General features: G+C 49.8%; 1 protein-coding gene across 1 annotated transcript in view; it reads left to right on the top strand.

The window, feature by feature from the left end:
- The window catches only part of LOC147700477 (putative cation-transporting ATPase 13A4), a 567,847-nt gene that overhangs the window by 532,392 nt on the left and 11,184 nt on the right, over nucleotides 1-24,271 (top strand). The window contains exon 31 of the mRNA XM_086928422.1: nucleotides 7,020-7,100. Coding sequence (XP_086784548.1) covers nucleotides 7,020-7,100 — 81 coding nt within the window. The remainder of the gene's footprint in view (nucleotides 1-7,019; nucleotides 7,101-24,271) is intronic.

The following is a 24,271-nucleotide window of genomic DNA, read 5'->3' as shown; positions in this document are numbered from 1 at the left end:
CTCAAGAGAGCATGCTGGCACCCAGAACTATGATATTACATAGTCTACTCAAGAGAGCATGCTAGCACCCAGAACTATGATATTACATAGTCTACTCAAGAGAGCATGCTGGCACCCAGAACTATGATATTACATAGTCTACTCAAGAGAGCATGCTGGCACCCAGAAATATGATATTACATAGTCTACTCAAGAGAGCATGCTGGCACCCAGAACTATGATATTACATAGTCTACTCAAGAGAGCATGCTGGCACCCAGACCTATGATATTACATAGTCTACTCAAGAGAGCATGCTAGCACCCAGAACTATGATATTACATAGTCTACTCAAGAGAGCATGCTGGCACCCAGAACTATGATATTACATAGTCTACTCAAGAGAGCATGCTGGCACCCAGACCTATGATATTACATAGTCTACTCAAGAGAGCATGCTAGCACCCAGAACTATGATATTACATAGTCTACTCAAGAGAGCATGCTAGCACCCAGAACTATGATATTACATAGTCTACTCAAGAGAGCATGTAAGTATGTAATGTAAGTATGCACTTTTATAGCGCGACTGTCACTCCAAGGAGCATCCTGGCGCTTGTAGTCCGTAGCCTAGGTGGAAGGCCGGAAAAGTCAGCTCACACATCTATCTCATCTAAACAGAACGCTGTGTCTAAACCAGAGTCATACAGATCGAATCTGAAAGGTTGAAAATCCAAGTTTTCAGAGCCTTACGGAAATTCTTCTCAACAGAGATCAGGCGAAGGTTGCGAGGGAGTTTATTCCAAGCTTCTGTGCCCAGTGTTGCGAGAGATTTCCCTCCTCTAGTTGAGAGTCTAAATTTGGGGGTCTGTAGTAAATTCATGTTGGCTGGCACCCAGAACTATGATATTACATAGTCTGCTCAAGAGAGCATGCTGGCACCCAGAACTATGATATTACATAGTCTACTCAAGAGAGCATGCTGGCACCCAGAACTATGATATTACATAGTCTACTCAAGAGAGCATGCTGGCACCCAGAACTATGATATTACACAGTCTACTCAAGAGAGCATGCTGGCACCCAGAACTATGATATTACATAGTCTACTCAAGAGAGCATGCTGGCACCCAGAACTATGATATTACATAGTCTACTCAAGAGAGCATGCTAGCACCCAGAACTATGATATTACATAGTCTACTCAAGAGAGCATGCTAGCACCCAGAACTATGATATTACATAGTCTACTCAAGAGAGCATGTAAGTATGCACTTTTATAGCGCGACTGTCACTCCAAGGAGCATCCTGGCGCTTGTAGCCCGTAGCCTAGGTGGAAGGCCGGAAAAGTCAGCTCACACATCTATCTCATCTAAACAGAACGCTGTGTCTAAACCAGAGTCATACAGATCGAATCTGAAAGGTTGAAAATCCAAGTTTTCAGAGCCTTACGGAAATTCTTCTCAACAGAGATCAGGCGAAGGTTGGGAGGGAGTTTATTCCAAGCTTTTGCGCCCAGTGTTGCGAGAGATTTCCCTCCTCTAGTTGAGAGTCTAAATTTGGGGGTCTGTAGTAAAATCATGTTGGCTGGCACCCAGAACTATGATATTACATAGTCTACTAAAGAGAGCATGCTGGCACCCAGAACTATGATATTACATAGTCTACTCAAGAGAGCATGCTGGCACCCAGAACTATCATATTACATAGTCTACTCCAGAGAGCATGCTGGCACCCAGAAATAGGAGATTACATAGTCTACTCAAGAGAGCATGCTGGCATCCAGAACTAGGAGATTACCTAGTCTACTCAAGAGAGCATGCTGGCACCAAGAACAATGATATTACATAGTCTACTCAAGAGAGCATGCTGGCACCCAGAACTATGATATTACATAGTCTACTCAAGAGAGTATGCTGGCAACCAGAACTATGATATTACATAGTCTACTCAAGAGAGTATGCTGGCATCCAGAACTAGGAGATTACCTAGTCTACTCAAGAGAGCATGCTGGCACCAAGAACTATGATATTACATAGTCTACTCAAGAGAGCATGCTGGCACCCAGAACTATGATATTACATAGTCTACTCAAGAGAGTATGCTGGCACCCAGAACTATGATATTACATAGTCTACTCAAGAGAGCATGCTAGCACCCAGAACTATGATATTACATAGTCTACTCAAGAGAGCATGCTGGCACCCAGAACTATGATATTACATAGTCTACTCAAGAGAGCATGCTGGCACCCAGAACTATGATATTACATAGTCTACTCAAGAGAGCATGCTGGCACACAGAACTATGAGATTACATAGTCTACTCAAGAGAGCATGCTGGCACCCAGAACTATGATATTACATAGTCTACTCAAGAGAGCATGCTGGCACCCAGAACTATGATATTACATAGTCTACTCAAGAGAGCATGCTGGCACCCAGACCTATGATATTACATAGTCTACTCAAGAGAGCATGCTAGCACCCAGAACTATGATATTACATAGTCTACTCAAGAGAGCATGCTGGCACCCAGAACTATGATATTACATAGTCTACTCAAGAGAGCATGCTGGCACCCAGAACTATGATATTACATAGTCTACTCAAGAGAGCATGCTGGCACCCAGAACTATGATATTACATAGTCTGCTCAAGAGAGCATGCTGGCACCCAGAACTATGATATTACATAGTCTGCTCAAGAGAGCATGCTGGCACCCAGAACTATGATATTACATAGTCTACTCAAGAGAGCATGCTGGCACCCAGAACTATGATATTACATAGTCTACTCAACAGAGCATGCTAGCACCCAGACCTATGATATTACATAGTCTACTCAAGAGAGCATGCTAGCACCCAGAACTATGATATTACATAGTCTACTCAAGAGAGCATGCTGGCACCCAGAACTATGATATTACATAGTCTACTCAAGAGAGTATGCTGGCAACCAGAACTATGATATTACATAGTCTACTCAAGAGAGTATGCTGGCAAACAGAACTATGATATTACATAGTCTACTCAAGAGAGCATGCTGGCACCCAGAACTATGATATTACATAGTCTACTCAAGAGAGCATGCTGGCACCCAGAACTATGATATTACATAGTCTACTCAAGAGAGCATGCTGGCACCCAGAACTATGATATTACATAGTCTACTCAAGAGAGCATGCTGGCACCCAGAAATATGATATTACATAGTCTACTCAAGAGAGCATGCTGGCACCCAGAACTATGATATTACATAGTCTACTCAAGAGAGCATGCTGGCACCCAGACCTATGATATTACATAGTCTACTCAAGAGAGCATGCTAGCACCCAGAACTATGATATTACATAGTCTACTCAAGAGAGCATGCTAGCACCCAGAACTATGATATTACATAGTCTACTCAAGAGAGCATGTAAGTATGTAATGTAAGTATGCACTTTTATAGCGCGACTGTCACTCCAAGGAGCATCCTGGCGCTTGTAGTCCGTAGCCTAGGTGGAAGGCCGGAAAAGTCAGCTCACACATCTATCTCATCTAAACAGAACGCTGTGTCTAAACCAGAGTCATACAGATCGAATCTGAAAGGTTGAAAATCCAAGTTTTCAGAGCCTTACGGAAATTCTTCTCAACAGAGATCAGGCGAAGGTTGGGAGGGAGTTTATTCCAAGCTTTTGCGCCCAGTGTTGCGAGAGATTTCCCTCCTCTAGTTGAGAGTCTAAATTTGGGGGTCTGTAGTAAATTCATGTTGGCTGGCACCCAGAACTATGATATTACATAGTCTATTCAAGAGAGCATGCTGGCACCCAGAACTATGATATTACATAGTCTACTCAAGAGAGCATGCTGGCACCCAGAACTATGATATTACATAGTCTACTCAAGAGAGCATGCTGGCACCCAGAACTATGATATTACATAGTCTACTCAAGAGAGTATGCTGGCACCCAGAAATAGGAGATTACATAGTCTCATCGAGAGAGCATGCTGGCACCCAGAACTATAATATTACATAGTCTACTCAAGAGAGCATGCTGGCACCCAGAACTATAATATTACATAGTCTACTCAAGAGAGCATGCTGGCAACCAGAACTACGATATTACATAGTCTCATTGAGAGAGCATGCTGGCACCCAGAACTATGATATTACATAGTCTACTCAAGAGAGCATGCTGGCACCCAGAACTATGATATTACCTAGTCTACTCAAGAGAGCATGCTGGCACCAAGAACTATGATATTACATAGTCTACTCAAGAGAGCATGCTGGCACCCAGAATTATGATATTACATAGTCTACTCAAGAGAGCGTGCTGGCACCCAGAACTATGATATTACATAGTCTACTCAAGAGAGCATGCTGGCACCCAGAACTATGATATTACATAGTCTACTCAAGAGAGCATGCTAGCACCCAGAACTATGATATTACATAGTCTACTCAAGAGAGCATGCTGGCACCCAGAACTATGATATTACATAGTCTACTCAAGAGAGCATGCTGGCACCCAGAACTATGATATTACATAGTCTACTCAAGAGAGCATGCTGGCACCCAGAACTATGATATTACATAGTCTACTCAAGAGAGCATGCTGGCACGCAGAACTATGAGATTACATAGTCTACTCAAGAGAGCATGCTGGCACCCAGAACTATGATATTACATAGTCTACTCAAGAGAGCATGCTGGCACCCAGACCTATGATATTACATAGTCTACTCAAGAGAGCATGCTGGCACCCAGAACTATGATATTACATAGTCTACTCCAGAGAGCATGCTGGCACCCAGAAATAGGAGATTACATAGTCTACTCAAGAGAGCATGCTGGCAAACAGAACTATGATATTACATAGTCTACTCAAGAGAGCATGCTGGCATCCAGAACTATGATATTACATAGTCTACTCAAGAGAGCATGCTGGCACCCAGAACTATGATATTACATAGTCTACTCAAGAGAACATGCTGGCACCCAGACCTATGATATTACATAGTCTACTCAAGAGAGCATGCTAGCACCCAGAACTATGATATTACATAGTCTACTCAAGAGAGTTTGCTGGCACCCAGAACTATGATATTACATAGTCTACTCAAGAGAGCATGCTGGCACCCAGAACTATGATATTACATAGTCTACTCAAGAGAGCATGCTGGCACCCAGAACTATGATATTACATAGTCTACTCAAGAGAGCATGCTGGCAACCAGAACTACGATATTACATAGTCTCATCGAGAGAGCATGCTGGCACCCAGAACTATGATATTACATAGTCTCATCAAGAGAGCATGCTGGCACCCAGAACTATGATATTACATAGTCTACTCAAGAGAGCATGCTGGCACCCAGAACTATGATATTACATAGTCTCATCAAGAGAGCATGCTGGCACCCAGAACTATGATATTACATAGTCTACTCAAGAGAGCATGCTGGCACCCAGAACTATGATATTACATAGTCTACTCCAGAGAGCATGCTGGCACCCAGAACTATGATATTACATAGTATACTCAAGAGAGCATGCTGGCAACCAGAACTACGATATTACATAGTCTCATCGAGAGAGCATGCTGGCACCCAGAACTATGATATTACATAGTCTCGAGAGAGCATGCTGGCACCCAGAACTATGAGACTATGTAATCTCATCGTTCTGGGTGCCACCGTGGTCTCTTGATTAGAGTAGGCAATCTCATATTTAGTTCTGGGTGCTAGCATGCTGGCTCCCAGAAGTATGAGATGCATTGCCACGAGCAGGAGGATAGATAATTGTTCTGACCAGAACTAATCAGGTGGTTCTCACTGGTGTGATTCATGGTTCCAATGAAAGCACATGATCTACCCAACATGCAAGGTTAGTGCCTTCAAACCGGCTGGGTAGAAAGCAGAAATCAAGGCAAACATCATTGGACTAAAGTATGTTTCCATCCCCAGTGTTCAGACATCTAGCCTTTTCCAGGTTCAAATTAAATAAATCTCTGTCCCCCAAAGCTGAATGATTTGCAGATAATCCTTTAGATGATTTGATCTTGATAAAACTGTAATATAGAGTCTGGCATCTGTGCAGTGACTGAGAGATCTGATCAGGGATTCAGGGGAATCATGATACATATATTTATATATAAAGTAAATAATACTCTCTACCACACAAGCTAGAAGTCCACACATGTACCCTGTGAAGAAGCGGGCTGTCAATGGGCCCTCTGGGGCAACCCTGGATCTTCCAATGCAGACTTGAGTCCTCAAGATACCGGGCAGGCCTCCCACGAAGAAAACAACCTTGTGATGGATGGATTGCTTAAAATTAATCTAAACCTCCAATAATCACTCTAGGCTGCACTCTAGTTCACTGTTGTTTTGCCCACCATGCCCTTCAGGCAAGTACCAGCCATATTCAAACCAGCCTTGGTCATGCTCGTTAGGAGCAGTGCAGCCGCACCTGTCAGATCCGGTCGCCACGAGAGGTCTGTAGCAAGACATTGTTCGTTTTAACGTTCTCCTTTGCGTGGGAAGACTGCTGGTTGGGTCACTTGCATCAGGCATGTTGTAATATAGATTGTGAACAAATGCATGTTTATAAATTAGCATTTTCCTATAACATGAAAACCACGTGAAGCCATTGTAAATACTTTAACTTGGGAGGTAATATTGTTATAGTAGAACACCTAAAAGTCATATTCCTCATGTATGCCATCACAATGGTTTCACTCACAGCTGAGGAAGGGAAATCCGGTACTATGTGTATGTGAAAAACGAAGGCTTAGAATTCATGTTAGGTAAAAAGGGTTGAAACATGTTATAACTTTACGTCAACAATAATCCACAGTTGTTGACTGCCTTGAAATGTAATGTTGACAATATGCAGAAAGCTCTCATTGACAAGAGAAAAACCACTCGGACAACAAACACAGGGGTTCCATTGAAACCAACAAATAAACACACACATTCTCTCTTACTTGTAAAGTGAACGCCCACATTCCATCTTAAATTAAGATGAGTATTATGTGCTCTTCTCCCACAGGTCGTGTGCACTCCTCTCGTCTGGAGAGTGTCTTTGCTCATTATGGGACTTGTGTTCTTGATCACAACCTACTTCTTGGAGGTGAGGTATTGTATGTTTTTATTTGCCCATTTTGAAAACAAGCAGGAATTAAGGCTAGACGTAGATCCAATAACGGAATGAATGCAGAGGAATAAAGAAATGTGCTTAATTTGCCAGAGGGTGACATGGATGAGCTTCAGTCATTCCTTCAGCCACCGGGCTCTTTCACCAGAGATGGACTTCCCTTCACTCACTCATAATTATCAAATCATGAGTTTCAGAAGTTGCATCCTCAAATCCAATCCAATCCAATCCAAAAATTCTTTATTTCGGCCACAATGGGCCATAAAAGATACAATAAAATACAGTACATAAATACACAGTAAAATGGAATGCATATGTTACAGAAATATTTACATATAAAAGGATAGAGGATCTGCATGGGGTAAGGACACAGTGGCACCAGTTCAGGGGGACATTTTCTTCCTTATTAACCAAGCTGCCATTAGGAATTTTGACACCGCAAAGACAATATGTCCCAGGGTATTGGTTTTCATAACCCTGTATGCTTGTAGGTATTCACGAAAACCCAGGTTCCGACACAGCGGAGCAATCCAACGCTTCCTGGGATTCCGGTATGCGTGGCAGACAAACATTATGTGCAAGTCATCTTCGTTCTTGGTTTTACAACAAGGACAGAGTTTGTCACCCCCGGTGCGCCATTTGTGAGTGAATACTTTAGTGGGTAGTGTGCCAAACCTCCATTGCAGGAACAGTTTCCTCGCCAAAAGGGGAAAGATAAAATCCATGAAAGGTTCAAAGAGGTAAGAATTTTTGGACTCCATAAAACAACTCGTGAGGGTGCCGGTGCTGTGAGCATTAACCATGTCAGCCAAATTTTTGTTTTTATACAGCTGGGCAAGAGTTTTGCGTGTGATCCTTTGACAACCCTGAGCTGGATCATCCCAGAGGTCTGGCAATTTCAAACTGGACAATTCTGATTTAATAAAAGCCAACCAGGGAATTTTGTTACTACCATTCATCCTCAGTACATGGATAAGGTCCTGCCTATAATGATGCAGTTCCTCAGTGGACCATATCCGATGCCAGAACTTCACGGGTTTGGATAGAAGATCTTCAGCGATGGAGTGTAGGCCCAAATCCAATCTTAGGGGGAGCAGTGGCGTTCCCTGCGGGAGAGCAAGCAGGCGTCTCAAAAATGTATGTTCCACCGCTAACAGTGCCTTCCCTGCTTTGAAACCCCACAGCTCGCTGCCATACGTGGCTGCTGCCTTCGCTTGAGTTCTATAGGTTTCGAGAGCCGGGCTTACAGGCTTAAAGGTGGATTTATTTGCCACCTTCAAGAGTGCGCCCGCTAGCTGGGATAGCTTCAACCTTGATCTCGCTATCTGGGAGTCCCAGGCCAGGTTTTCTTGTAGTGTTACCCCCAGATAGACAAAGGTCGAGACCCTCTCAAGGCTAACTTCCCCCAGTTTTGGGTTGGGTCTGGTTCTGGCTGGGGGATTGAAGATCATAAACTTAGTCTTTTCTGTGTTGACCTCCAACCCGTGTTGCCGACAGAAGAGGCCAAAACCATTTACAATCCTCTGGATCCCCATGGGGGATTTGGAAAGCAGGAGGGTATCATCAGCAAACATGATTGCCGGAACCCTCCTGCCAGCCAAGACCGGGGCATCATTGTCCTCGACAGTGTCAAGATGTTGAATGACACTGTTGATGAACAGGCAGAAAAGGGTTGGCGCCAGGACACAGCCCTGCCTAACTCCTCTAAGGACAGGGAATTTGCCCGAAAGCTTACCATCCCTCCCACACCTTACTTGGGCATAGTTGTTCTCGTGAAGCCTGATGATAATACTAAGAAGGTGTGGGGGCACTCCTAGCTGATGCAAAACCTCCCAAAGTTTTCCTCTAGGGACTAGGTCAAAGGCTGACCTCAGATCCACGAAGACCATGTACAGTCTTCCGCCCTCTATGGTGACAGTCTTCCAATATAGGAGAAGAAGGCGGAAGATCTGATCCATGGTCGACGTGTTCTTTCTGAAGCCAGCCTGAAGGGGGGTCATGATGTCATTTTCCTCCACCCAGTCCAAGAGGTGATTAAGGATGAGGCGCGCAAAAAGCTTCTGGGGGACATCTATTAGGCTAATGGGCCTATAATTGGCGGGGAGCAGAGTAGATCCCTTCTTATGGATCGGAACAATCTCTGCCCCTAGCCACGACCCGGGGATTGGCATACCTCCTATGATGGCATTAAAAAGAACAAGAAGGTATGGGCCCCAGATGTCCAAGTGGTGCCTGAACAAATCCCCAGGTAGCCTGTCTAGACCCGGCGCCTTCCCCGATGGTAATTGCTTCAGGGCTGCCTCCACTTCCCCCAGGGATAATTCCAATTCATGGTCCTGCATGCCAGGAGGCACAACCAGGGCTGTAACAGGACAAGGATTAGTTTCTTTATAGAGTTCCCCGAAATGGGCCTCCCAGACCTCGGGGGCAATATTGGGTTCTACTGCGTTCTTAAGTTCCCCGGTGCCATTGTTAACAAGAGCCCAAAATTTACGGGAATCCCTAGCTTTTAGGGCATCACAGAGATCATGCCAATGGTTCCAGTCCCACTCGGTCCTGGCAGACGCCATCACTGTTTTATAGTGTTTCCTATGGGCACGCACCTCGGCCTTGTTTGACCCCTCTTTTATTGCAGCAATGAGCTCAGACTTTGCTGCCCTACAAGAGGAGGTATACCAGGTGGGGACACGGGTCTTTTTCTTTCTAATTGGCACCAGCGGATGGAATACCTCAGCCAAATCTTTTACAAGACCCTGGTGGATGTCACCCAGTTTCTCATTAAATTCTGGGGTTCTTGGTGCGTTTAGCAGTGCATCCACCTCCATAAACCTTGGGACTGCCAACCCATATAATTTGCTAATGGCCTCTTCTGAGCTCACCAGTTTTCCCCACTTAACCCGTCGCCTGCTGGTTGTGAGGACCAAATCCCCCTCCTCTCCCCCTGGGATTTGTACCACTTTTCCCGCTGCATGGGAAGGCCACTGGATAATTAAGCACAGGGCGTTATGATCGCTATCCGACCTGTTTATTACCCTAAAATCTTGGACTTTAGGCCAGAGTGAGATATCCACCATGATGTAATCTAGCCTCGACTCATGACCCCTCCTATTAAAAGTACACACTGAGGGAGTATCGGAGATGGTGCGCCCGTTGCAAGCCCTCAGTGCGCAGTTCAGGGTAAGGGACATGAGTTGTATTACAAGAGGGGACCAGGCTTTAGGATATGGGGAGGACGAAGGTGGGACTCCCCAATAATCGTCTTCAGCCGTGAGGGCACCCTCCGACATGCCCTCCAGGGGTTCAAAGTGGCAATTGAAGTCTCCTCCAAGCACCACCCTGAGGTCTCCCGGCAGCTGCCCCAGGAAGGAGGAGAGGTCGTTTAGGGTGGGGGATTCGTCAGGCGCGGCAACCGGACGAGAGTAGACATTCACAATGGCCCAAGATGGTTTACCAGGCCATGTGAGCCGAACACACTGGATGTCCTGCGAGGACGTAAGTACCTGTTCCGCCTGACATCCAGTGTGACTCGCAATCCAGATCGCCAGACCGCCCGACGGCCTCCCCCTCCCACCCCATTTGGCAGGGATCTCAAATATGTCAAACGCATTCCTAGTTACAGTGCCCCGTGCCCAAGTTTCTTGTAGGAGGAGGATGTCGCTACTGGCCAGTAAGTGGTCCCACTCCGGTGTGCCTTCCTTGTTTGCAATGCCCGCTACATTCCACGAAACAATTCTCAGTCCCTGATCTGTGGGCGAAGCGCCTTGACCATCAGTGTGGGATTGCATATAGTCGGTAGGTGGGTGAGTTCCTGGCACGATGGTAGATGTGCCAGCCAGCTCAACCCCCCCGGGTTGCAGGATGTGGCCAGTCCCGGCGTTGTGAGAGGTCACCTGTAAGCCCAAACTATCACCGCTGTTAAGTGGTCGATCGCTAGTGTTAACCTGCGGGGCGTATTCTATTGCGGGGGCTGCAGTCATTCCCACCCGATTTTGCTCTTTACCTTTAGCATTGACCAGGGTGCCAGGTTCGGCTACAGGGGTTCTGCTCTCTCCCACCCCCCTGTGAACCTCATCTACCATCTTTCCCAGGCCAGACGAGGTGTCACTGATTTGTAGTCAGTCGACCTGGTCTAGGCAGGAGAATCTGTTGTGATGTATGAAACTTGCCTGGGCGTGCGAAGGATGGTACCTTGGTCTGTAGCGTGAGCCATCCACAGCATAGCCCACCCTAGTCCACCCCTTCTCCCCCCTTGCCTCTGTGCTGCTCGCATTTGGGTAGAAGTACGAGAGGGGGACTAGTTCTATGTTGGACTTGTCAGGCCTAGCAAGCCAATTGGAAATATAGTTGGCTACGTGGGGGCTTTTAAAACTTATGATGATACAATCCCCAGCCTTATTCTTTGGGGTGTAACCAATCCAAGGGATCCTCCTAGCCATCAGGACCTCACCTTTCAAGTTAGGGGGCGGCGGTCTGTTGATGCTAAGCCAGCTGATCACCTTGTTGCGTAACGAGTCTTGGGGCTCCCTCATGTCACCAGTTAGCTCAGGTACTCCCACCATGATTACTGTATAAGGGACCGCTTCTGGGGGCAAGTTGACCACCCTACGCCTATCACATTGGGGAGCAGAACCATCAGTAGTGCTATTTGTAGGGATCACAGCTCCCCCAGTCAGTGGCGCTGGAAGTTGCTTTGATCTCCTTGGGGCCGGAACAGGGGGCCTGGGAGCCGAGGGCAACAAGGGGGGCGCCTGGGGAACAGGCGCCCCGACCGTGCCCGACAGTACCACATTAGCCCCCTGTGACGGTGTACCGGACCGCAGGCTATCCACCAGGGTGGCCCGGGGGACTGGAGTGGGGTTGGTCCTATCTCTATCTGTCCTTAGGTGCCTGCTTTCCAGGGCCTTCAATCTGGACTCTATGGCGTCCAGTTTAACTGCAATGGGAGTTAGCAAATTCCTCATAATGTCGGTGAGTGTGTTGACTAGTGAGTCAGTGCTGGTAGAAGTAGAAGTTGCCCCGCCAAAAACAAAAGGACCCGTGTGCAATGGTGGGGAAGCAGGAGCTGGAGAGCCCGTGCGAATCGGCCTAGACCCTGATAGATTGAGGTCAGGAGAGGCAGAAATATCTGTGCTGACAGTATGATTTAGCTCTGCTATGTCCACTTTGGCCCTCTTTGCCTTCTTTGCTTTCCTGGCCCTTTTCCTTTTGGGGGGGTGCTGTACTATACTACCTACATCATCTGTAGGCAGGTCAGCCTGCCCTGCATCCTCTAGGACTGTTCCTCTGCTTTCCGGGATGATAGTGTGATCAGAGACCCCAGATAGCCGGGGGGAGTTCCTGTCTCTCTGCCTCAAGGGAGTTCTTAACTGCTGGAGGACCGACTCAATCGTCTGATCAATGCTGTCCATTAGTGACATGTGGGTGGCATCCAATGTGAGCGGTGTGCTCGCCTCTGTAGAAAAGGTATCCCCCTGATCCAGAAACACACTTTCCGGGCCCATCTCAAGGTGGGCCTCAGGAATCGACGAGCATTTACTAGCTAGGTTACTCGTCTTAGGGAAAAATTTGTCCAAAGTACCTGTACCTTGTTGGGCGGACTTGCTTCGTGAGGTTCTGGACGCCATGATGGAATATGTAGGGGGAGGTGTGGAAGACCAGAGGCGTCAGAGGGGTGGCCCGGTCCGGTCTCTGCCGGCCTCTAACGGACTAGAACGGCCCGCTCTTTGCCCGGTCTTCGCCCCGGTGGCCGCCCCGCGCGCGTCCCGCGGTGCGCGTGAGCAAGGTCACCTATATATGACAAGGGGGCGTGGCACTGGGAGGGGGCGCGGCGCGGCGGGAAGAGGAACCAGCTGGCGATGACCACTGGAATGCTGGTCCTCGCAGTCCCGCACGCCTGCGCCTCTCACCTCCGCTGCGGCCGGTGTTCCAAGGAAGCTGCAGTTACCCCAGGCGTTAGCTCCCAGCCAGGAAAGTGGCGAGCAATCCAAGGATCAGGTCAAGGGTCAGGCTTTCTCCACTTCTCCGCTTCGAGCGGCACCCGCGGAGCGGGGGCCGCGAGGAGTTTTGAAGGATTACAGGCAAGGGGCGCGGCACTGGGAGGGGGCGCGGCGCGGCGGGAAGAGGAACCAGCTGGCGATGACCACTGGAATGCTGGTCCTCGCAGTCCCGCACGCCTGCGCCTCTCACCTCCGCTGCGGCCGGTGTTCCAAGGAAGCTGCAGTTACCCCAGGCGTTAGCTCCCAGCCAGGAAAGTGGCGAGCAATCCAAGGATCAGGTCAAGGGTCAGGCTTTCTCCACTTCTCCGCTTCGAGCGGCACCCAATCATGGCCATATCTTCAGATCAAATCAAAATTTAGGGCAAAAGGGACTAAGGTGTTTGGTACATACACAACCCCATATGCAATGATTTATCGGTGGAAGTATGTCTGTTGCGTACAGCTCTGGTCATGTCCTGTCAGTGGCAAACAGTCATTGATCACCCTTCAGCTCCTCGCAGCTTCTCCATGGCCTTTGATCTGCTGGAGTCTTTCTTACTTCTCTTCTATGCAGTTGCAGCTTCTCCCATTTCTCCTTTGTGGTAATTAAACTCTTCAGTTTCTATTTCTGTTAGGGGCACTCATGCCTCTGCTGTCCACCTTGGTTTGGAAACCAGACTGTTAAGCAATGGATGGAAGAGGCCTCAGGTTTGATATGAGCTGGGATTGAGCTCTCAGGAGGTTCTGACAATCTGACCCCTGTAAGTTAAACTGGTTTCTGGTGGCATCTTTGGCTCACTCCAGCTGGATCGACCCAAGTAGGAAGGATTTCATCAGAGAAAAAACATAAGGCTGATCTGCCATCAAGGGGGCGGAAACAGCCAACATCACCGTGCCCCAAAGGGAAGCAACCCTTCTCCACGGGGGCCACAACTCACAGGGCTGCACTAAATGAATCCCTGGTTTCAGTAGCTTCTGCCCCCCTTGGAGGCAGATGGGCCTAAAACCATTAGGCTGATCTGCCCCAAAGGGGCAGAAAAAGGCAACATCATTAGTCCCCAGAGGGGAGTGACCCTTCCCCAAGGGGCCGCTTGCCACTTTGCTGCAGTTGATAAATCCCTGGTGTCTTGTGGCTTCTGCCCCCCTTGGGGTGGATGGGCTTAAAAATGTAAGGACAATCTCCCCCAAGGGGGGCAGAAAAAGCTAAAATATTCACCCCTGTAAAGGGGAGCGACCCTTGCCCAAGGGGCTGTTTTCCAAGGTAACAAAAACATGTGACGATCCCTGGTGGCCTAGTGGGAATAAAATAAAATTAAAAAAACACCGATCTAAACGGCCAACATAATTGCTGGCCAAAGGGGAGCGACCTTTCTCCAAGGGGCTTCTCCCTGCCTTGAGGAAACTGATATTTTAAAGAATCCTTAGTTTCTTGTGGGCATTACTGATGCACGATCATGCCCCATGCACAATCGTGCAGCAGGATGCTCCAAAGAGACATCACAGGGTAGAAGACCCCTTTCCTTTCCCCCAAAACCTCTTTGTTTCAAAACCCACCTCTTCCTGAGGAGAAACGTATCTCTTTCTCATAGACACGATGAAAGCAAATGGCTTCCAGCGCATCCTACTTCATCTAATGAGAACGACGTGGAGCGGGGGCCGAGGGGCAGCAGCGGAAGGGCTTCTGCTGCCACCCTGGCTGTGGCAACTAGAAGGGTACCAGCACTTCCCCCGTGTGCGGGTGCTGGGACGCCCGGGAGCCAGCTCTCTGTATTGCTTTTTTTTCTTTGTGAAGCTGGTAAATTGAAAACCTGAAACAAGAACTTAGAATATTGATTTTATAATGCCTCTGTGAGAAACTAGGGCTTTTTGCAGTGAACCCCAATTTTGCCTGCATTCTAACTACTAGGTGCTGGTTTTCTGACATGATTTTGTGCCCTGGGCACTGCTAACCAGACCCAAGGCCTTGGCTCCAATTAAAAGTACAGGGTAATTAGGTATAATTCTAATTGGTACTGACAAACTACTTGCAAGTCCCTAGTATATGATAGGGCATGTAGGTTTAGAGCCACAGCAGTTCCATGCACTTAAGAGTGCACTGCTGTGTTGCCGTCTGTCAGTTTACAAGTCAGACCTGCTTTGCAGGCTGCTTTTAAATCAAAATTATATGCAAATTCGACTTTGGAATTAAAGGTATTTCCAAAGCCCTAAACTACCTTATTTGTACAATTATGTCACCTCTAAGTTCTGCCCTGGGTGCCCCAAGTGTAAAGTTTAATCTTAAAATAAGCAGGGACATGATTAAAGATGTTTTATATGCCAAAGTGAGGGAAAACCCGTACATTTCATGTTTCCCCATTGGAGCACATTGGCTCCATACACTAACATGTGAATACTTTAATAAAGTATCATTATTGATAGGAGGGAGCTAAGAACATTCTTCAAAATATTAAAATGATAGAATAAATCCAACAATTTGCCAAGATTGGATAGACTATAATTATAATAAGTTATAGAACTTGATTTTCTGATGCGCCAAAACTAGCCTTCCAGCAGCCTCTCCTGATTGGCCAGCCTTTGACAGGCTGGGACAAACTGCTCTGGTGGGGTGTGAAGTGGCCTGCAGAGGGTAAGGACATCTGGTGGGGGGAGGTCTGCAGCTGCTGAGCAAAAGGAAGGATGGGACTGGAGTCGCCAAACTGGTCTTCAACGAAGGAATGACAGGACATGACACCGGCTCTCCCCCCTCCACCCCCCCCCCCCCCCAACCCCCATCCTGCACCATCAGCCACACAGGAGCATCAGCAATTGAATTGGAAGTCGGCTTGGAGGGGAGTGTTGAGGAAAGTTAGTGATGATGGTGGGATGGCTTAGCCAAATCTTAACCTCCAGGAGAGAGTTTCTCCATTCTGAATTTTAAAGTACAGCGCCTTCTGGGGCAAGAAAATGACACACTTTGGAGGAAGCTGCCATACTTCTGGGCTGGCCAGGAGCGTCCCCCTGCTTGTCACCCAAGAACACTGGAGGAATATTAGAGAGCTGCCCAGCAACTGAGGGAGACCCCTGCTTTGAAACTACAAGAAGAACAAGGTCTGCCCTGCTGGCCCCTTGCACTGCACAAGAGAAGGCTGCACTCATAAGGACTGCACAAGAGAGGGCTGCACTCATAAGGACTGCACAAGAGAAGGCTGCACCCATAAGGACTGCACCTGCTGCACTCATAAGGACTGCACAAGAGAGGGCTGCACTCATAAGGACTGCACAAGAGAGGGCTGCACTCATAATGACTGCACAAGAGAGGGCTGCACTCATAAGGACTGCACAAGAGAGGGCTGCACTCATAAGGACTCCACAAGAGAGGGCTGCACTCACAAGGACTGCACAAGAGTGGGCTGCACTCATAAGGACTGCACAAGAGAAGGCTGCACTCATAAGGACTGCACAAGAGAGGGCTGCACTCATAAGGACTGCACAAGAGAGGGCTGCACTCATAAGGACTGCACAAGAGAAGGCTGCACTCATAAGGACTGCACAAGAGAGGGCTGCACTCATAAGGACTGCACAAGAGAGGGCTGCACTCATAAGGACTGCACAAGAGAGGGCTGCACTCATAAGGACTGCACAAGAAAGGGCTGCACTCATAAGGACTGCACAAGAGAGGGCTGCACTCACAAGGACTGCACAAGAGAGGGCTGCACTCACAAGGACTGCACAAGAGAGGGCTGCACTCATAAGGACTGCACAAGAGAGGGCTGCACTCATAAGGACTCCACAAGAGAGGGCTGCACTCACAAGGACTGCACAAGAGTGGGCTGCACTTACAAGGACTGCACAAGAGTGGGCTGCACTCATAAGGACTGCACAAGAGAGGGCTGCACTCATAAGGACTGCACAAGAGAGGGCTGCACTCACAAGGACTGCACAAGAGAGGGCTGCACTCATAAGGACTCCACAAGAGAGGGCTGCACTCACAAGGACTGCACAAGAGAGGGCTGCACTCACAAGGACTGCACAAGAGAGGGCTGCACTCACAAGGACTGCACAAGAGAGGGCTGCACTCACAAGGACTGCACAAGAGTGGCCTGCACTCACAAGGACTGCACAAGAGAGGGCTGTACTCACAAGGACTGCACAAGAGAGGGCTGCACTCATAAGGACTGCACAAGAGAGGGCTGCACTCATAAGGACTCCACAAGAGAGGGCTGCACTCATAAGGACTGCACAAGAGAGGGCTGCACTCACAAGGACTGCACAAGAGAGGGCTGCACTCACAAGGACTTCACAAGAGAGGGCTGCACTCATAAGGACTCCACAAGAGAGGGCTGCACTCACAAGGACTGCACAAGAGAGGGCTGCACTCATAAGGACTGCACAAGAGAGGGCTGCACTCACAAGGACTGCACAAGAGAGGGCTGCACTCACAAGGACTCCACAAGAGAGGGCTGCACTCACAAGGAGTGCACAAGAGAGGGCTGCACTCACAAGGACTGCACAAGAGTGGGCTGCACTCATAAGGAATGCACAAGAGAGGGCTGCACTCATAAGGACTGCACAAGAGAGGGCTGCACTCATAAGGACTGCACAAGAGAGGGCTGCACTCACAAGGACTGCACAAGAGAGGGCTGCACTCATAAGACTGCACAAGAGAGGGCTGCACTCATAAGGACTCCACAAGAGAGGGCTGCACTCACAAGGACTGCACAAGAGAGGGCTGCACTCATAAGGACTGCACAAGAGAGGGCTGCACTCACGATGACTGCACAAGAGAGGGCTGCACTCACAAGGACTGCACAAGAGAGGGCTGCACTCACAAGGACTCCACAAGAGAGGGCTGCACTCACAAGGACTGCACAAGAGAGGGCTGCACTCACAAGGACTGCACAAGAGTGGGCTGCACTCATAAGGAATGCACAAGAGAGGGCTGCACTCATAAGGACTGCACAAGAGAGGGCTGCACTCACAAGGACTCCACAAGAGAGGGCTGCACTCACAAGGACTGCACAAGAGAGGGCTGCACTCATAAGGACTGCACAAGAGAGGGCTGCACTCACAAGGACTGCACAAGAGAGGGCTGCACTCACAAGGACTGCACAAGAGAGGGCTGCACTCACAAGGACTGCACAAGAGAGGGCTGCACTCACAAGGACTGCACAAGAAAGGCTGCACTCACAAGGACTGCACAAGAGAGGGCTGCACTCACAAGGACTGCACAAGAGAGGGCTGCACTCATAAGGACTGCACAAGAGAGGGCTGCACTCATAAGGACTGCACAAGAGAGGGCTGCACTCATAAGGACTGCACAAGAGAAGGCTGCACTCATAAGGACTGCACAAGAGAAGGCTGCACTCATAAGGACTGCACTCATAAGGACTGCACAAGAAAGGGCTGCACTCATAAGGACTGCACAAGAGAGGGCTGCACTCATAAGGACTGCACAAGAGAAGGCTGCACTCATAAGGACTGCACAAGAGTGGGATGCACTCATAAGGACTGCACAAGAGAGGGCTGCACTCATAAGGACTGCACAAGAGAGGGCTGCACTCACAAGGACTGCACAAGAGAGGGCTGCACTCATAAGGACTCCACAAGAGAGGGCTGCACTCACAAGGACTGCACAAGAGAGGGCTGCACTCACAAGGACTGCACAAGAGAGGGCTGCACTCACAAGGACTGCACAAGAGTGGGCTGCACTCACAAGGACTGCACAAGAGTGGGCTGCACTCATAAGGACTGCACAAGAGAGGGCTGCACTCATAAGGACTGCACAAGAGAGGGCTGCACTCACAAGGACTGCACAAGAGAGGGCTGCACTCACAAGGACTGCACAAGAGAGGGCTGCACTCATAAGGACTGCACAAGAGAGGGCTGCACTCACAAGGACTGCACAAGAGAGGGCTGCACTCACAAGGACTGCACAAGAGTGGGCTGCACTCCTAAGGAATGCACAAGAGAGGGCTGCACTCACAAGGACTGCACAAGAGAGGGCTGCACTCACAAGGACTCCACAAGAGAGGGATGCACTCACAAGGACTGCACAAGAGAGGGCTGCACTCATAAGGACTGCACAAGAGAGGGCTGCACTCACAAGGACTGCACAAGAGAGGGCTGCACTCACAAGGACTGCACAAGAGAGGGCTGCACTCACAAGGACTGCACAAGAGAGGGCTGCACTCACAAGGACTGCACAAGAGAGGGCTGCACTCACAAGGACTGCACAAGAGAGGGCTGCACTCACAAGGACTGCACAAGAAAGGCTGCACTCACAAGGACTGCACAAGAAAGGCTGCACTCACAAGGACTGCACAAGAGAGGGCTGCACTCACAAGGACTGCACAAGAGAGGGCTGCACTCATAAGGACTGCACAAGAGAGGGCTGCACTCACAAGGACTGCACAAGAAAGGGCTGCACTCATAAGGACTGCACAAGAGAGGGCTGCACTCATAAGGACTGCACAAGAGAAGGCTGCACTCATAAGGACTGCACAAGAGTGGGATGCACTCATAAGGACTGCACAAGAGAGGGCTGCACTCATAAGGACTGCACAAGAGAGGGCTGCACTCACAAGGACTGCACAAGAGAGGGCTGCACTCATAAGGACTCCACAAGAGAGGGCTGCACTCACAAGGACTGCACACGAGAGGGCTGCACTCACAAGGACTGCACAAGAGAGGGCTGCACTCACAAGGACTGCACAAGAGTGGGCTGCACTCACAAGGACTGCACAAGAGTGGGCTGCACTCATAAGGACTGCACAAGAGAGGGCTGCACTCATAAGGACTGCACAAGAGAGGGCTGCACTCACAAGGACTGCACAAGAGAGGGCTGCACTCACAAGGACTGCACAAGAGAGGGCTGCACTCATAAGGACTGCACAAGAGAGGGCTGCACTCACAAGGACTGCACAAGAGAGGGCTGCACTCACAAGGACTGCACAAGAGTGGGCTGCACTCCTAAGGAATGCACAAGAGAGGGCTGCACTCACAAGGACTGCACAAGAGAGGGCTGCACTCACAAGGACTCCACAAGAGAGGGCTGCACTCACAAGGACTGCACAAGAGAGGGCTGCACTCATAAGGACTGCACAAGAGAGGGCTGCACTCACAAGGACTGCACAAGAGAGGGCTGCACTCACAAGGACTGCACAAGAGAGGGCTGCACTCACAAGGACTGCACAAGAGAGGGCTGCACTCACAAGGACTGCACAAGAGAGGGCTGCACTCACAAGTACTGCACAAGAGAGGGCTGCACTCACAAGGACTGCACAAGAGAGGGCTGCACTCACAAGGACTGCACAAGAAAGGCTGCACTCACAAGGACTGCACAAGAAAGGCTGCACTCACAAGGACTGCACAAGAGAGGGCTGCACTCACAAGGACTGCACAAGAGAGGGCTGCACTCATAAGGACTGCACAAGAGAGGGCTGCACTCACAAGGACTGCACAAGAGAGGGCGGCACCCATAAGGACTGCACAAGAGAGGGCTGCACTCATAAGGACTGCACAGGAGAGGGCAGCACCCATAAGGACTGCACCTGCTGCACTCATAAGGACTGCACAAGAGAGGGCTGCACTCATAAGGACTGCACAAGAGAGGGCTGCACTCATAATGACTGCACAAGAGAGGGCTGCACTCACAAGGACTGCACAAGAGAGGGCTGCACTCATAAGGACTGCACAAGAGAGGGCTGCACTCATAATGACTGCACAAGAGAGGGCTGCACTCACAAGGACTGCACAAGAAAGGGCTGCACTCACAAGGACAGCACAAGAGAGGGCTGTACTCATAAGGACTGCACAAGAGAGGGCTGCACTCATAAGGACTGCACAAGAGAGGACGGCACCCATAAGGACTGCACAAGAGAGGGCTGCACTCATAAGGACTGCACAAGAGAGGGCTGCACTCACAAGGACTGCACAAGAGAGGGCTGCACTCATAAGGACTGCACAAGAGAGGGCTGCACTCATAATGACTGCACAAGAGAGGGCTGCACTCATAAGGACTGCACAAGAGAGGGCTGCACTCATAAGGACTGCACAAGAGAGGGCTGCACTCATAATGACTGCACAAGAGAGGGCTGCGCACAAGAGAGGGCTGCACTCACAAGGACTGCACAAGAGAGGGCTGCACTCATAAGGATTGCACAAGAGAGGGCTGCACTCACAAGGACTGCACAAGAGAGGGCTGCACTCATAATGACTGCACAAGAGAGGGTTGCACTCACAAGGACTGCACAAGAGAGGGCTGCACTCATAAGGACTGCACAAGAGAGGGCTGCACTCATAAGGACTGCACAAGAGAGGGCTGCACTCATAAGGACTGCACAAGAGAGGGCTGCACTTACAAGGACTGCACAAGAGAGGGCGACACTCATAAGGACTGCACAAGAGAGGGCTGCACTCATAAGGACTGCACAAGAGAGGGCTGCACTCATAAGGACTGCACAAGAGAGGGCTGCACTCATAAGGACTCCCCAAGAAAGGGCTGCACTCACAAGGACTGCACAAGAGAGGGCTGCACTCATAAGGACTGCACAAGAGAGGGCTGCACTCATAATGACTGCAAAAGAGAGGGCTGCACTCACAAGGACTGCACAAGAGAGGGCTGCACTCATAAGGACTGCACAAGAGAGGGCTGCCCTCATAAGGACTGCACAAGAGAGGGCTGCACTCATAAGGACTCCACAAGAGAGGGCTGCACTCATAAGGACTGCACAAGAGAGGGCTGCACTCACAAGGACTGCACAAGAGAGGGCTGCACTCATATGACTGCACAAGAGAGGGCTGCACTCACAAGGACTGCACAAGAAAGGGCTGCACTCACAAGGACAGCACAAGAGAGGGCTGTACTCATAAGGACTGCACAAGAGAGGGCTGCACTCATAAGGACTGCACAAGAGAGGGCGGCACCCATAAGGACTGCACAAGAGAGGGCTGCACTCACAAGGACTGCACAAGAGAGGGCTGCACTCATAAGGACTGCACAAGAGAGGGCTGCACTCACAAGGACTGCACAAGAGAGGGCTGCACTCACAAGGACTGCACAAGAGTGGGCTGCACTCCTAAGGAATGCACAAGAGAGGGCTGCACTCACAAGGACTGCACAAGAGAGGGCTGCACTCACAAGGACTCCACAAGAGAGGGCTGCACTCACAAGGACTGCACAAGAGAGGGCTGCACTCATAAGGACTGCACAAGAGAGGGCTGCACTCACAAGGACTGCACAAGAGAGGGCTGCACTCACAAGGACTGCACAAGAGAGGGCTGCACTCACAAGGACTGCACAAGAGAGGGCTGCACTCACAAGTACTGCACAAGAGAGGGCTGCACTCACAAGGACTGCACAAGAGAGGGCTGCACTCACAAGGACTGCACAAGAAAGGCTGCACTCACAAGGACTGCACAAGAAAGGCTGCACTCACAAGGACTGCACAAGAGAGGGCTGCACTCACAAGGACTGCACAAGAGAGGGCTGCACTCATAAGGACTGCACAAGAGAGGGCTGCACTCACAAGGACTGCACAAGAAAGGGCTGCACTCATAAGGACTGCACAAGAGAGGGCTGCACTCATAAGGACTGCACAAGAGAAGGCTGCACTCATAAGGACTGCACAAGAGTGGGATGCACTCATAAGGACTGCACAAGAGAGGGCTGCACTCATAAGGACTGCACAAGAGAGGGCTGCACTCACAAGGACTGCACAAGAGAGGGCTGCACTCATAAGGACTCCACAAGAGAGGGCTGCACTCACAAGGACTGCACAAGAGAGGGCTGCACTCACAAGGACTGCACAAGAGAGGGCTGCACTCACAAGGACTGCACAAGAGTGGGCTGCACTCACAAGGACTGCACAAAAGTGGGCTGCACTCATAAGGACTGCACAAGAGAGGGCTGCACTCATAAGGACTGCACAAGAGAGGGCTGCACTCACAAGGACTGCACAAGAGAGGGCTGCACTCATAAGGACTGCACAAGAGAGGGCTGCACTCACAAGGACTGCACAAGAGAGGGCTGCACTCACAAGGACTGCACAAGAGTGGGCTGCACTCCTAAGGAATGCACAAGAGAGGGCTGCACTCACAAGGACTGCACAAGAGAGGGCTGCACTCACAAGGACTCCACAAGAGAGGGCTGCACTCACAAGGACTGCACAAGAGAGGGCTGCACTCATAAGGACTGCACAAGAGAGGGCTGCACTCACAAGGACTGCACAAGAGAGGGCTGCACTCACAAGGACTGCACAAGAGAGGGCTGCACTCACAAGGACTGCACAAGAGAGGGCTGCACTCACAAGGACTGCACAAGAGAGGGCTGCACTCACAAGGACTGCACAAGAGAGGGCTGCACTCACAAGGACTGCACAAGAAAGGCTGCACTCACAAGGACTGCACAAGAAAGGCTGCACTCACAAGGACTGCACAAGAGAGGGCTGCACTCACAAGGACTGCACAAGAGAGGGCTGCACTCATAAGGACTGCACAAGAGAGGGCTGCACTCATAAGGACTGCACAAGAGAGGGCTGCACTCACAAGGACTGCACAAGAGAGGGCGGCACCCATAAGGACTGCACAAGAGAGGGCTGCACTCATAAGGACTGCACAGGAGAGGGCAGCACCCATAAGGACTGCACCTGCTGCACTCATAAGGACTGCACAAGAGAGGGCTGCACTCATAAGGACTGCACAAGAGAGGGCTGCACTCATAATGACTGCACAAGAGAGGGCTGCACTCACAAGGACTGCACAAGAGAGGGCTGCACTCATAAGGACTGCACAAGAGAGGGCTGCACTCATAATGACTGCACAAGAGAGGGCTGCACTCACAAGGACTGCACAAGAAAGGGCTGCACTCACAAGGACAGCACAAGAGAGGGCTGTACTCATAAGGACTGCACAAGAGAGGGCTGCACTCATAAGGACTGCACAAGAGAGGACGGCACCCATAAGGACTGCACAAGAGAGGGCTGCACTCATAAGGACTGCACAAGAGAGGGCTGCACTCACAAGGACTGCACAAGAGAGGGCTGCACTCATAAGGACTGCACAAGAGAGGGCTGCACTCATAATGACTGCACAAGAGAGGGCTGCACTCATAAGGACTGCACAAGAGAGGGCTGCACTCATAAGGACTGCACAAGAGAGGGCTGCACTCATAATGACTGCACAAGAGAGGGCTGC

The sequence above is a fragment of the Lissotriton vulgaris genome, chromosome 7, assembly GCF_964263255.1.
Source record: "Lissotriton vulgaris chromosome 7, aLisVul1.2, whole genome shotgun sequence".
Taxonomy (NCBI): Eukaryota; Metazoa; Chordata; class Amphibia; order Caudata; family Salamandridae; genus Lissotriton; species Lissotriton vulgaris.
Note: the sequence above shows the minus strand (reverse complement) of the source record. Positions and strands in the feature narration are given on the sequence as shown.